Here is a 15,597-nt window from a genome sequence, read left to right on the forward strand (position 1 = left end):
AGGCTGTAAAAAATACAAAGGCTAAAAACAAAGAGTTTACAAAATTTTGCAAACCCAGTAAATTTGAATGAGTAAGAAATGAAGAAGAATTTTCTTACTTGCAGGATAGATTAAATAGTATCAACAGGTTTTAAAATAGTAACACTATACAGTAACAAATTCTACTCAGCTACATAATATTTCTGCTGCCTTAAGGACTTACAATACGGAACTTGTAACACTTTTCTGTGTCCAGCATTAAAACATTCATGCACATGCGCGTGTACACACATACACACACTGACACGTACTCCTGAAGTGCTACACATTACATTTCAGATGGAGCACAACAAAAAATTTTAGATACATATGAAGACCTAACATGATTTTTAAAAAAATATTAAAAGCATGACAAATGAAAAACATTATAAAATTTTTAGGTGAAACAGGACAATAGAGAGCTTTTTAAAAAGCCACCAGTTGGTCTTCACTAGTGAAAAAATATTAAATAATTTAATTATGTACCCCCTCAATTCGATTCAACTATAGCTGTTGTAAGTCAATTAAAAATTAGAAGTATTTCAAATCTTGAAACAGGCTCTAGATTTCCAACATGATATGCAGCTGTTCAGGCTACCTATGGAACGCTTAACTGTTCTCCCCAACAACAAAATTCTAGATCACTTTTAGAAAGTTGAAAACATTTAGGCTAAAGAACATTAATGAAACAAGACAAAGACTGAAGCATATATAAGATACTTTCAAAGATGGTAACGCTTGTGTAAACATTTGTAGACTTAATCATATCACAGCTTTAAGGTACCGGTTACCTAATTACATTTGAAACGTTATCTATTGAGTTTCATTATGATGGAGTTTCACATATCAAAAATAGAGATTAAATAGAAAGCTCTGTTACTTGTTTCTGGATAACTTGTAAACGTGGAATGTTTTGTTCTGAAACACTCTAGTGAAGTATGCTGTGTAGGGGGGCAGGTTTCTTTTTATCTCTTCGCAAAAGCGAGGGTGGCCTGCAAGTTTCAAATCTGGATCATTCTCTCCTGGGCCATCCATCATCTAAAGCCAAAACAAAACCAATACAACTTGGAAAAAAATCGTATTTACAAAAGACAAACAGAAGTAGGAATAGGGATTGGGTTTCTTTAAGAATGACATGCTAGTGAACTTAAACTGAACGAATGTCAGTGGCTGCTTGGAGATCATCTGGTCCATTCCTTTCCCCTTTGGAAGTGTGACCCTAGGCTGAAGAGCAGAGTTCGGTGTCAAACAATGTTCACCTTTAATGGCAAAGCTAGAAGCAGAACTTGGATCTCCTTGTCCTGAGGAACATACTACACCATTCCCTCTCAAAAAATGAAATACAGAGAAGAATTACTATGACCAGAGAAAGTTCTGCAACTCATTAGATGGCCTAGTTAGAAAAAGTTACACACAAAGCAAAATTTAAATGCATGTATTTGGTCTGTACCTCCTCTGAATTCAAGATAGTTATGGACAGTTATTTTCCTTGAGCAAAAATCAAATCTCATATTCTTTTTTTGCCTCAGCTTTATTGAAGCATAATTGACATATAAAATTGTATATATTTAAGGTATACAATCTGATATTTGATATACATATACATGGTGAAATGATTACTACAATCAAGTTAATCAATACATTCATGTTGGTCAAAGGGTATAAACTTGCCGTTATGAAATGAGTAAGTCTCTGGTGACCTAATGTACAGCATGGTGACTAGGGTTAATAATACTGTACTCTGCACTTGAAATTTGCTAAGACAGTAGATCTTAAGTGTTCTGAATCTCAAATTCTGTACAGTCAAGGTTTTATTTATTTATTTTTTTCAGATGTAGGCTAGGTTTATCACTTTTTTCCCCCACTCATTTTAGAAATATCTATCAGCTTTTATACCAATAATTACAGCACACACCACCTCTAAAGGATGAAAATCTTCTGTTTTCTCTATCTGAGACCTGGCATAGCTCCGAAAACATTTTCCTCAGAAGGAAGAAAAGAGAAGTAGCTTGTTTTCCTGCTCAGGAGTGTAAGCTTGGCCACAGAAAGCCATCTTTGTGGAAGTGTGCCAGTGGACGAAAAGGGACACCCAACAAGAGAGCAGGGAGAGGAGTGAGATTCTACCACACAGGCTGGGAGGTGGGTGGTGGGTTGGTGCACCGCCGTCATGGCCACTCGTATAAGCCAAAATGACGCTTTGGAGCAGCGGTTTAAAAGGTTGAGGTTTTCTTTTTCACTTTAGTAGCAAAACCTTAAAAAATAAATTCTATGCAGAGCCTCATGGCACAGACCAGCTGAAGACAGAGTTGCTCTGTTTGGTGTGACAGTGGGGACAAGAGCTCCCCTCCCATCTCTCCCGCCCCTCCAGCCCCCGGGGCAAGTCACTAACGTGCCAAGGTAGGGGTTCTGCAGAATGCACCGGAGGTGAATGCTTGATCCATTGTGCAATTCTACAAGGTAGAATTACACTAAAGGTAGTTACACTCCTTAGGACTCACACTGGACCCTCTCCTCCCCAGGGGACGCCCCGCACGTGGCGGATGGCACGCTTACGTGTCCGTTGGCGATGTCCAGCAGGTCCCGCAGCCGGCAGCCCCGGCGGTGCCTGCGCTCATAGCAGATGCTGTCTTCCAGGATCACGTAGTCGGTGCCAAAGGACCTTAGCAGGGCGTGCACTTCCTCTGGGGCCCTCTTTGCATATATCTGATAGACCTTCAAAACAAGATAAAAATGGAATAGGGCAAAATACCACTTAACTGCTGGGAAGCTCGTCAAGGACTATCTATTGCTGCAACCTCCCACAGGGGCTGAGCCTAATCGCAGACACCCAGCTCCCCGGCCTCTTCCTGTGCAGGTCGCTCAGTCACCTGTAGTCCTGGAGTGTGTGTGAGAAATTCCCAAAAAAAAAAAAAAAAAGTTGTTGGGATGGGGGAGAGTGCGTCATGCTGAATACATTTGGATTTAGACGCCAAAGAGATTTGGATTTAGGATGTACTGAGTTATGAATATATTCATCAGTAGATGCCAATTCTAAGAATGCTTCACCAAGGTAAATAATGCGATTGAGTAAATAAGACACAGTCTCTGCCTTTAAAAAGGGGACCTTTAGACTAAAAGGGTCCATTAGGGGTGGTGGTACAGTCTGGAGGCACAGATACTTGTAAGGAGACCCAGCTTCTGAGAGTGCCAGTTGGGGAACAGGACCCCCATAGGGTCCCTGGCCCCAGACAGGGGCAGCACCCTCGCTCTACTGCTGTCCTGCTGCACTCAGCTTGACCAGGAGACCCTACGCTTTCTCTCTCTCTCTCGTCCTTCCTGGAGGAAGAGCAACTTGCAGCGCCCAGTGGCAGTTCAACAGGAGGCACGCCTTCCCAGTCACCACCAGCTTCACACACCTTAAGTGAATACACGCAGATGGTGAGTGGCCTATATCCTGGGACTTGGCGCTGGGAAAGGTAGAATGGTGTGTGTGTGTGTGTCGGGGGAGGGGTAATAAAGAGAGGTGCTGCTTCCTTTGTCGCCCACTGATTTCTAATGATATGTCTCTGACTTAAGAGACTGGGCTCTGAGAGCCTAGGTCAGCAGGTCTGAACGGCTATGCTGAAATGGTGGGGGGTTATCTGCTTCTACGGCTAACACTGCAAGGTCATCCTGCCTGCAGTCCAGCACCAGCCTCAGACTAAGGCATTCCAAGGATCTGAAGGTCATGACTGAAGAAGGGCACTAGGACCTTCAAGATTATCAGTTTTTAGGGCATAAAACTCAGCACCTAGGCAGGGACTGGATCTTGGAGAGGACGGAACACAGGACTCCCCGTGCCTCTGACGTGTCTCTATCTGCATCTCTCTCGAGTCAAAGTGGCGGCCACCTCCTAGCTGAACTCTGGGGTCTGCTGATCCAGGTACCCTCCCCTCTTCCTCTAGCTAACTCAGGGCCATCTGGAACACTTGGGCTAGTTAAAAAATTCCCATTTTAGCAGGAAATCTATGTTAAGACGATTCTCTTAAAAATGGAGCATTTAGTAAAAATCATTTACTTTTAGGCTAGTTAAATCTCACCCCCCAAACAAGACTTCTCAACAAATTTTCAGCCACCAAGATTAAGAAGTGACTGATATAAAACATTAAAAAGTTTGAAACCACTGCTGGTGAGGACTAAGACAGGTACACTTCTGTAGCACTGACTGGAGTGTAAACTGGCATAATTCATACAGACTTGGTAATTCTACCTCGATTACAAATGCCCACACCCTGTGACCCAGCAACTTCACTTCTAAGAACCTCATGTGTAGACAGACACTTTGTGCCTGTGCAGAGCGATGCTTACACAGGCGTCTCATTTGGGAAATTGCTGTATAATTGCAGAAGACAGGGAAACAACCTAAACGGTCAAATAAAATTTGCCACATCCACGTGACAAAATATTATGCAGCTTTAAAAATGGCAAGGAAGCTGTGGATATGCTGATATGGAGTGATCTCCAAAATACACGAAGTGCCAAAAAAAGCAAGATGTAATTAGTTCTTTTGTAAAAAGGGGGGGAAAGAATATGAATTCGTGTATATATCCACACACACACATTTGTATATACATAAAATTACTGGTACTGTTATTTGCCTCCTGGGAGGAGAACCAGTAGCTGGAAGACAGGGGTGGGATGGAGACTTTTCACTATGTTCTCTTTTGCATGCTCTGAGCTTTTTTAACTGTGTGGCTGTGTTGCCTGTTCTCTCTCTCTCTCAAACACACACACACACACACACGAGAAACAGCCCATTAAAAAATGTGACCAGTATGCCGCTCCCCCTTTCCTTCTCTCTGCAGTTCAAAGCTCTGAGGACTCTGTCCTCTAACACTCTGCCCTGTACATCTCAAGGTGTTCTCCTCCTCAGTTTACTCTTCTACCCGAGAGGAACAGAAGGCCGAAACAGCATGCCTTTAACAGACGGGGCAGGCCAAGGTCTAGACTCTGGAGACGCACGTCCTGACGGGCACTTCAGCTCTGCCTTCCCCTCATAACCCGCAGGCAGCAGGAGCCCCGGCTTTACCAGACACGGGCCAGCCCGCTGCTGCCCCACAAAGAGCCGGGAGAGGCGCTCACCGCTTTGGTTCGCTCTCTCAGGCTGCTGTCCTCGTAGTGCGGGTGGTTGGTTAAGGTCCTTCCCGTGCACAGCTTGACGCCGGCCAGTAACTGCATGCTTCCAGCAAACACAGCCTTCCTTGGAGTGTTAGAGCTAAAAGAAAAAGGTCATGAAGAACCTAGGGGCAAGACAGGAATAGAGATGCAGACCTACCAGAGAATGGACTTGAGGATGTGGGGAGGGGGAAGGGTAAGCTGGGACGAAGTGAGAGAGTGGCATGGACATATATACACTACCAAACGTAAAATAGCTAGTGGGAAGCAGCCGCATAGCACAGGGAGATCAGCTCGGTGCTTTGTGACCACCTAGAGGGGTGGGATAGGGAGGGTGGGAGGGAGGGAGATGCAAGAGGGAAGAGATATGGGGATATATGTATATGTATAACTGATTCACTTTGTTATAAAGCAGAAACTAACACACCATTGTAAAGCAATTATATTCCAATAAAGATGTTAAAAAAAAAAAGATTTTAGAGTCTAAATTAACCTCACTGCTAAGGCTTCCACGAAGATAATATCACACACTCAGGATCACCCAGCTATGTTAGGAAGGGCTATGAGTCGGGAAAAACACAGGAGGCTGCTCGAGATCCTGATTTACACTCAAACTGTTTTATGAAATTTTTCCTATTTGTTTTTGACAATGATTGGGAAGCTTCTAATTTACTGTTTTGATGGGTTTACTCTTATAATGAATTGTCTTAGGATGTGGGTATCTCCTGAGTCTTCTAGGCTAAAACCCACAACCCTCTCCTGCTCTTGTTGCAAAGACGCAGGTTCTAACACGAGGCCTTAGAAGACTGCCAGGGCTTTTTGTATTAAACTTAACTAAAAGGGCTGCCTAGAGTAAAACAAATTATAAAGCCAGAAACTGCAGTTGCCATGAGTCAATTCCAAGGGTTTTTGGTTAAAACAAGAAAAAAAGATCACAGATATTACTATAAATTACTTTTTAGAAAAAAAGAATTAGTAAAAACAGAAGAACACGGAAAGAAGATTCTGAACTAGTAGATATCTTATTATCTTATCATACTCAGTATGAAGATGTACAATATTTCTGATGTGGAAGCAGAAGTATTTTATGTATTCCTTTCCTTTAGTCCTGATTACGAAAGACTACATGTATCTTAAGGAACACAGGGTATTCTGATATTAAATTAAGATTTCACTTTCCAATTATCACCAAGCTGTGATTCTCTGCCTCCCCATGGGATGCGAGGGACAGTGATGGAGGGCCAAGGAAAGACTTCCTGATTTCTGTGAAAGCATTTTTCCTTTTCCCCCGGAAAAAAAGAATCTTAGTAGTTCATTTAATTCCCTTCCATTTTTTTAAAAACCTGGGAGCCACCTGCAAATCAACAAGGTGTCATTTTATTGTGAAGAACATATCGGCTGTTCCATGGACTCTCCTCAATGCAGAATTTCTGATACAGGCCCAGTAGGAATACTGCAAGATATATTCACCCTTCTTGTTTTAAGAACAAGGAGTGTATGGCTGCTAGGGTGAGTTAAAATGATGGACATAGTTTTTTTGAGAAGGAGTCTAATTGAAATCATTAAAGCTCAACATACTTTGCAGAAAAAGCCACAGCAGGCCGTTCTCCTCAATGTATCTGGACATCAGGGCATGAAACTTGCTCTAGTGTTCAAGTTTCTAAGAGAAGCCTCATCATATTCACATATTCCATGAGGATGTTCTACTTACTCCATTTTAATGCTAAGACTACAGCACGAATGCCACCCAACAAAGGCCTCTGGATGTCTACAAGCAAGGCATCCTACAGCTCAAGCTGAAAACAGTTACAAGTAATTTACTTTTGGAAAATGCAAGATCTTCTAACAATGACACTCTTGTTCACTCGAATTCCAATAAGCTTTCTTAAGTGATAGAAAAAAGTGGATAGAATTACAAGGAGCACACAGGGAATGACACAATCTGCACCCTCCCTTATTCCTGTCAGACCCCAGAATGGATTACAAGAGAAAAACTTTTATGTGAACTTGGCTGTGCTTCATAGGATGTCATCATTCTGACAACCAGACCCAGGAACACAGGCATAAATAGATGTCTGCTCTGTCCCCCTGAACCAGCAATTTATAAGGAGTTCTTGACATGTGTCCCATGTGGTCAGGGAAATAGGAGGGTTTAAATGAAAAGAGGTGCACTGAGTTCCTTAGTGAAAGGTTTATATAAAAATTCCATTTTATTCAATGAATACTTACTAAACGCTTAGTCTGTGCCATATATACCATGCTGCCCTCATTTATAGTGTACCGTAATTGCTAAAGACAATAAATATGGACAAATAAAATTAAAGAAAATGTCACCATTTTTCCAAACCAGTCTTCTTTCCTTCTGTATACTCTTAACTGGCACAAACCATTCTACTGCAATAAATTATACAATTAATGCCACAGAGTGGCTGCCTTTGGGTCCTCTGAACCAAAGAGATTTAGAATGCAGGGAGAAGATGAGTCTGGTCTCCATGTCTGGCAAAACATGAGGTAGAGGTGAGAGCTAACAGAGAGAGAACCATCCTGGTCTGTACAGTCTTACTGCCTAAGAGTGCCAAACCTGTCTCTCTTCACAAACGACAAATCCAGCAGCTGAGCTGATAGTATCCATTCAAATCTTTAGGCTGTCTCAGCATCATCATTTTGAACATATAACAGGATTCAGCATCAGGGAGATGCACAGAGCTGTTTCTAGTTGTGGCAGAGATAGATGACTGGCCTGTTATCTATTCATGGCTAATGACAAAGGTTTCACCCACCCCTTCCTGGGCGATCATCACAATACTTTGATGAGTTATACAGTTCACAAAGGTTTAAAATGTCAAAATTCCTAAACTGCTTGCTGGGGAGTTATAAGGTTATTCTTTATTCAGCCAAAAGTTATTACTGAGGGCCTACTATGTGCAGGGCTGGTGATACCCTGTCTTCAAGAAGCTTACTGGCTAATAGACCCAGCTCTCATTACAGGCAAACACTTCAAAACAAGCCCATAGTTAGTCCACCACATACTGACGACCGCTTTCTGTGGGCCTGCAGCTATGCTGGAAACGGAACACATCAGACACAGTAAATACGGCCTCTCTCCTCTGCAGGCTCTCAGAGCACTTGCTGCTCCCTGCCGCCCCAGTGGGTACGGTCCCCAAGGCAACAGCAGCCATCACCAGGTGAGCACGTCATGTCACGTGACTACTTAGAGGAGTTGAGGGAAAAATGGAACAAAGCTCATTCGATTGTGACACGTTTTAATGTTTGGCCTCATTAGTGAAGTCAGGAAGTTTAAAAGAAACGCAATCCGTCTCAACTGCTGGTGCTACAGTCCTCTGGATTTTTAACAGTCTTTCACTAAAGGTCCTTGGTTTTATTTTAAATAGCAAAATACAAGTACCCTCATGGATTAGATATAATATTTCTTTGACAACGACTGACTTCCAAGCATACTAGAGATGGTGTTTATTCACTTGATTGTCTGATTTGGTTTTATATGCTAGCCCTATGGTAAATCTGGGATATTTAACTGCTCTCTTAAATATTTAAGTTTATCCGTAAAGCAAATGCAAAAAGTAAAACAAGCAAAGTGAAACAAAATGAAAAAAAAAAATCACATTTTCTAGACTTTAAAAACCTAGATTCACAGTATTTTACATTTTCTGTGGTAAACTCAGTAGGCAAAGGGAGAAGGGATTCTTTGTCTTTAACTTAAAATATGCAGTATGACAGATGTAATGATGGGTATTCTTCCTTCACAGATACTTTTGCTGACACAGTCTGTGGTCTGTGTCTAAAATAGCTAATGTGCTTTTAACCACTGAATGACACTTCTCTATTATAGAAAAACAAAGCAATTTTTACCAATGTTTGAACAAAGGATGTATAAAATGAAAGAATAATTTGTTTTTATAGTTCTCTGCCAAGCTCCATAGCAGGCTGCCCAACCTGCAAACAATTTATTCTGTAAGAAATGTCACTAAATAATGACAAGGACTCACAGGTCAAATGGATTTACATTATATAATTTAAATGTCATTCCAGGAAGACCTGATGGCATTTTGAACAAATAATCTCATTTATTCTTGAAGCTCTAAGCTTCAACAAGTTAATTACTGTTGAACTAATGGGGAAACTAAGCATTATAATATAATGTGTGAACATTTGTTTTTTCTACACTTCAAAAATTTATAGAATTATGCAAATGCCACAAAATGATTCATTAAGTATAAAAGAGGCTTACAGGCATTTAAGGTCTGAACTTAACCAACATCATGTTTAAAACATACAGTAATTCTCTCTGCTTTGATTAAATGCGAAGGAAGTTTGGTCCATTTTCTCAGGCCCATTGAGAAAATATTGCACATGCAGGCTTCATCACTGGAAAGAAACTATTTCTAGTGAAAATCTCCTAAAGCCAAGTAGGTAAAATGTCACACTTCAAAACAGTCAAATCTACAGTCTATCTTAATTGCACAATGTCAAAGAAATGTTTCAGGAGCCAAAAATGAAACACTCTAAGGAACGAGGTATGAACTACCAATTGCTGTGGCACTTGGCCTTGATGAAGTAAACGTGCTTTCTAATCACACATAAAACCTATAAAAGTACTAACTGGGTTTTGCTGAAAGAGATACCAGAAAGTAAGAAAACAACAAAAAACCAGGTTTTTAATCTTCGCATTCAGGAAACATCATCAGTAAAAAGGGGTTAATGTGAACACGTGCATTTAAATCTGCTGGAAAACAGGGCATGCAGCACCTCAGTATAACGTGGAAGGCAGGTAACCAGCCCGGTGAACACACCGGCCGGGGTTGTGGAAGGCACGCAGATGTCGCCCTACTTCTCATAGGGAAGACTCTGGGGGCCTGACTGCAACAAAAGATCCTTGCTGATTAAAGAGAATTTAATCCCGAAGCATCAAGCATGGAGCCCCAGCATCAAGGACACGAGGCAGACTGGGAGATGGCGGTAGCTTCTTCTCAACACTTTACGCAAGAGTTGCCCTGTGCCAAAGTGGAGGGTCATTTGTGTCCCCTCGAGTTTCTGCAGGTCACTGTTCCTTGTTCTCACTCATCCCGGAGGGCAGGCAGGCAGCCATCCTGTGAGGGAAGCTGCGCTCCCACCCCAATAGATGCTGTCACGACCGCCCTGACAAAGGACAGATGTGAGTGTATCACTTTGGTTATCTGAGAACAGAAGCAGACAGGATGGGGAGGAGGTGTCCCTCACTAACAGTGCTGGGTGGGGACCAGAGGTCTGGCTGCTGCCCTTAGACAATTTCAAACAGATTTTCAGATACACTCCATGTATCCTTAGCCCACAGCCTTTTCTCTAGCACAGCTCAGACCTACTAATATCACAAACACTGTGTGACTAATCAAGGTAGTGGAGTGAAAGCAGAAGGTCATATTTTATGTTTTAAAAACAGAAGAAATCAGGGCAGGTTAAAAGAATAATAAATGCATGCACTTGTGTTTGGAATTGAAGTCTACAGACCAGAGCTGATTTAAATGTTGATTTAAACAAATACACTTCGTGTCTAAACAGACCCTATTTTGGCATACATTCATCATCACTTAAGCTTATTTCACAAACATGCCTAGCAGCTATTTTGCAAAAACAATAATTTAGATTTGAAGACTTTGAAGGGAAAACAGGCAAGATTAGATCACAATAGAACCAATTTTTTGGAACAATACAAATCCTTCAGTTGCTGAGAATTTTTAAAAAGTGAAAAGAGTAAGTCTACATACAGGGAGAAGAACTGTTAGTAAAAGGAGAATGTAAGAACAAAGACCACTTCCCCAAATGCAGAGTAAAAGATTATCTTCTTTACACATGGAATAAGCTCTCATCCATAATTTTTCAGAACCAGAAATGTTATTTTAAATAACTTTCTGTGAGCAAAAGCATGAAAATAAAGGCGTTACAAAAAGTATACCCTGTTTGACACAGCCAAAGACAACTCTGCTAGGATAAAATTTTAATGACACTACAATTAATTCCTAAAAGGCTGGGGACTAGAGGTGAGATGTTTTAAAATGCCAATCCAAGTAGATCCAGAATATCTGCCACCTTCAGGATTCTACCAGACTGGGTACCCTACACCATTCCTATCAATGGTGCAATTTGAAAAACAGAAAATATCAGCCTCACCTTCAGATGCACATGTCATAAATTTCCAGTTGACTATAGCTAATGCAAAAGTAATTAGCTTTTCTTTATACGAATAACCCTCTTTTCCCTTACACAATAAATACTGAAGGAATTACTTACTCTATAATTGTCTGCCATGATTTAAAGTTAAATAAATAAAGACAAAGCACTACTTCGTACTCTCAGCACTGAAAATATATGAAAACTTATACTCACTGCATCTAGTCAACCCAGTCCAAAATTGGGACCAAAGCCACATATGTATTTTAGATACAAATCTCTATAAAATCCATGTATTGTACTCAAGAGACCTAAGCTATCAAACATTTACCATCTCTTAATACACAAGCAGTGCTCAACTGTACTGGTTAGTAAACATTAGTCACCAGCAAGTGCCAATATGGCTACTAAAATTCTAAGTGATGGAGACAATACAGCCGATGCTTTCAGAATATGTCACATAAGATTTGCGACACCTGTTTAAGTGTGAATAATTACACTGCTGCTTTTTGGTTATAAAATAGGGAAATACAATATTACAGGGCACAGGAATGCTGCTCTGGGTAAAAAAGTTTATTTTTGCTGGTGGGAGGCAGGTTTCATGAACAAAACTTTGAAAAACACAAGTCTCATTCTGATGCTGAATGCTGAGGCAAAGCAACCGTGCAGGCAAAAATAAAAACCAATATAACATGAAAGCATTATTATGTTCAAGAAAGGAAAAGCTCTAGCTTTTGAATTTTAAATTTTCTCTAGGCCTAATCTTGGGCAATATGATTAGTTAAAATGAAATCTGCACTGAGCTAGTATGACTGTAATTAACTGTACTTTACAGTCTAATTTTTAAGTGATTAACAAGGAAAGAATATTTTATGTGTCAGTATTAATAGAAAATCTGAATGGTATTAAAACGAAAGAAATGACAAAGATAAAATTGGCAGAGAATATAAAACTTTATTTCCATTGCTGTCACTGGTTTGAAATGCATCCTCTGATTCTGTTTCCCTCTCCATACTGGTACTTTCCCTTCTTCACGGGATTGTGGTTAGAGAATATTTTTTGAATGGAAAGAAGTTATTTGCAAATATAGAGTTTTAAAGAAAAACTTGAGAATGAATGTATCTTCATAATTAGATTCAGAAAAAAACCAAAAAACCAAAAACCAAATGAGGTCTACAGTGACTCTTCAAAGGCACTTTAAATTTAAAAGTTAAAAAAAAAAATCCTCTTACTTAATCCAGTTCATCAGCTCCACTGTATCTGGATCATAGAATTCTCTCAACTCGGAGAGTTCATCCATCATTCCTGGCCAGAACTGAAATTAAAAACAAAACTAAACAAAACCAAAATCCACCCCCAGACCCACAACTATCACTAAGATTAAAGTGAAAAAGGAGAAACTGCATATAACTTGTGAACTAAATAAACATGGTAACTGGAATATTAGAACTACTTCACTTCTGCAGTCAACCTTCTAGTGTGAGATAAAGTCTGAGAAAAGATTCCAAAATTATTGTGAGCTGGAGCTAATTAGAAGTAGAGGTGTTGCCAACTTTAAAAAATGAGCTTTTATTTTACACTAATAAAAATGCTGTTGTATGTGGTGTTAATATCTAGTAAAACATTAATTTGGATAAGACAGGAATAGCAACTATGAGAAAGTTCACAGGATATGAGAAAAATGTGACTAACTAACTTCATGTAATTTATCTTTAAATGTAGAATGTACCCTGTAGAAGACAGCACCATTTTAGAGCTACAAAAATGCTTTGGAATACAGAATCTCATTTTATCCTCACAACTCCTCAGGGAGAAAGATGACGCAGAAGGCATCATCACCATGGCTATTTATTTTTCATTTTACTAGTCTGGAGACCTTGGCTCAGAGAGATAGATAACCTGAGTTGCTCAGATCAGAGTGGCAGAGTCACAACTGGAAACTTTTCATTGTGTGATATGGTGATTATATTGTTTAAACTAGAAATCTGGACAAATTGTTTGATGAATATTAACATAATTACAGGTACAAAGGGAGAGAAGAATATTTGAAAGTAGGACGGTCCAGGAAAATCTGGTACATCTGAGTATTATATTTATGCCACTGGTGCCTCCTACTCAACTTGAGTAACTTAAGCTATGCAGATATAATGTAAAAATACACTCTGAATCCACTGCTTTTCTAATATAACTTGTCTGTTTAATTCAACAATTAATTAAATGTTCACTGTTTTATCAAATGGCAGTTGGCTAAAAAGACTTGATCATCTAACTACATGCTAAGGTGAACTGCAGAACTCATTTCCTATATTGAAATAGAAGCCCAGTGATAATGTATATCTACACTTCATTAACGTTGCAAGTATAATCTTTTTATTTAAGAACCACTAACTGGAAGCAAAGTGGCACCTGACTGGTCTATGGCTGTTTTTTTATCCCCATCACTTTCTTATCTTGTCTTCTCATCTTTGGCCATTTTTACTACTCATTCATATCTTGTCTCCTGGGTGGGTAAATAAGGAAAATTGCTGGTGCTGGTGACAGAAAATCAGGTGTCAGCACTATTAGTCCTAGGTTTCAGAAGAGATGTAATAAAAATTACTGATTAAATGATACCTCTGTAAGATTCCAATTACCCATTATCCCTATTAATTTTGATAACAACAGAATACCAACTTTTAAATGATATTTTAATTATTTTCGTATAAAACATATTTTGAAATCTGTGAATTCAATGGTTATTAGATATTTTTCTAGTTTGAAAGTTGCTGTTAATTCTGAAAATGTTAATATATGGTAACACAGTCTTATGATAAACTTCTTAAACAATGTGAAAACAAATGTTGAATTAACTAAATGCTGTTCCTAAATGATCAGCAGTAGTTTATATGAGATTTTAGGTATCCAAATAAGTTAACTAACACGAGAGCAATAATTTTATTAAACTCTTGATTTTAGAGTGGAGACTAGCACATACTTTTTCCCTTTTAAATAGGATTATCCTAAGCAGACATATAGCAAAATAGGTATTATGAACAAGAAAATTTGAAATCCTCATTATAAGTGCTATGTAAAACTTAAATCAGGCTTTGAAATATTAGTTCATATTTCTTACAGATACATCTGTTCAATAGTTGGAAAACATATTCAGTTTCAGGGTAACCCCTAATATACATAAGATGTTTATTTTCTTTGTGATTTTGTATTTTATAAAACACAAATACAGTTTTGAGAAGCTGAAATACGTAAACTATTTTATACAGTGAAAGCTGGATGTGTTAGGATTTCTCCTGAAGTCCAATACTGAGAGAGGCGAGGCCACCTGTCTTCGGAAGGATTCTTCAGAATTACTACTAACTCTCTTACTCAGGGTACATCTACAAAGATTCCCTGAGGAAATGATGGCCTTTTCAGTGCTACCATTGGTTCTTCTACAGCAGTGGTTCTCAAGAGGGGTTGGGGGAGGGATTCTGCCACACCCGCAAGGGGACATTTTGCAGTGTCTAGAAACATTTTTGATTGTCACAACTGGAAGTTGGTGCTATTGGCATGTAGTGGGTAGAAGGTACGGATGCTGCTAAGTGTCCTATAGTGCACAGGACAGCTCCTAAGACAAAGAATTATCTAGACAAAATGTCAACAGTGCCGCTGCTGAGAATCCCTGTTCTCTGCAGGGGGTTCTCAAGTTTGATGGTGCATTAGCACCACCTGGAGGGCCGGTTAAAACCCAGATCACTGGACCCCACTCCCAGAGCTCCTGATTCAGCAGGTCTGGAGTAGGACCCAAACATCTGCATTTCTAACAAGTTCGCAGGTGATGCTGATGCTGCTTGTTTATTTCTTCTATAATGTCCTTCCTCAATGTTATCAAGAACAAGAGACTTAAGTCCTCAAGTAGCTATTAAAAAATCAACAAATTTTCAAATAAATATTTGAGACATAAAGGAACTCAGCCTACACACAGAGACAGTGGGAGAAGACTGTTACGATGTGTGTATGTCTTTAGTGGTGAGACAGGAATGATGACGAGCTGCATCTTTTCTGTGAGGAGGGTGCTTTACCCCTCAGAATCAATGTGTAATAAAGCTATCTCATTCATCATTAAACATATACTCTGCCTAATCCTTAATTGTTGCTTTCCAGATGTTTGTAAGAAGTTTCATTTATTTACTGTAGAGCAATAAAATTCCCAGAGGCATGGTGGCAGAAATGACCTATTTCTATGTTTCCTAGTATCTGGGAGTTGGCACAGTGGTCCACCCATAACAGCAAATGTTTTGATAG

General features: G+C 39.6%; 1 protein-coding gene across 6 annotated transcripts in view; it reads right to left on the reverse strand.

The window, feature by feature from the left end:
* Window positions 1-405: 405 nt before the first annotated feature.
* The window catches only part of DPY19L3 (dpy-19 like C-mannosyltransferase 3), a 66,774-nt gene continuing 51,582 nt past the window's right edge, over window positions 406-15,597 (reverse strand). For 5 of the 6 annotated variants that reach the window (XM_036833588.1, XM_036833587.1, XM_036833589.1 and 2 more), the window contains 4 exons: window positions 12,549-12,631; window positions 5,119-5,251; window positions 2,572-2,730; window positions 406-1,056 (listed from right to left, as the gene is read on the reverse strand). In XM_036833588.1, the coding sequence (XP_036689483.1) occupies window positions 895-1,056; window positions 2,572-2,730; window positions 5,119-5,251; window positions 12,549-12,631 (537 nt within the window). In that variant the 3' untranslated portion in view covers window positions 406-894. The remainder of the gene's footprint in view (window positions 1,057-2,571; window positions 2,731-5,118; window positions 5,252-12,548; window positions 12,632-15,597) is intronic. The other variant, XM_036833586.1, reaches the window with a different exon arrangement.

The sequence above is a fragment of the Balaenoptera musculus genome, chromosome 19 (genome assembly GCF_009873245.2).
Source record: "Balaenoptera musculus isolate JJ_BM4_2016_0621 chromosome 19, mBalMus1.pri.v3, whole genome shotgun sequence".
Taxonomy (NCBI): Eukaryota; Metazoa; Chordata; class Mammalia; order Artiodactyla; family Balaenopteridae; genus Balaenoptera; species Balaenoptera musculus.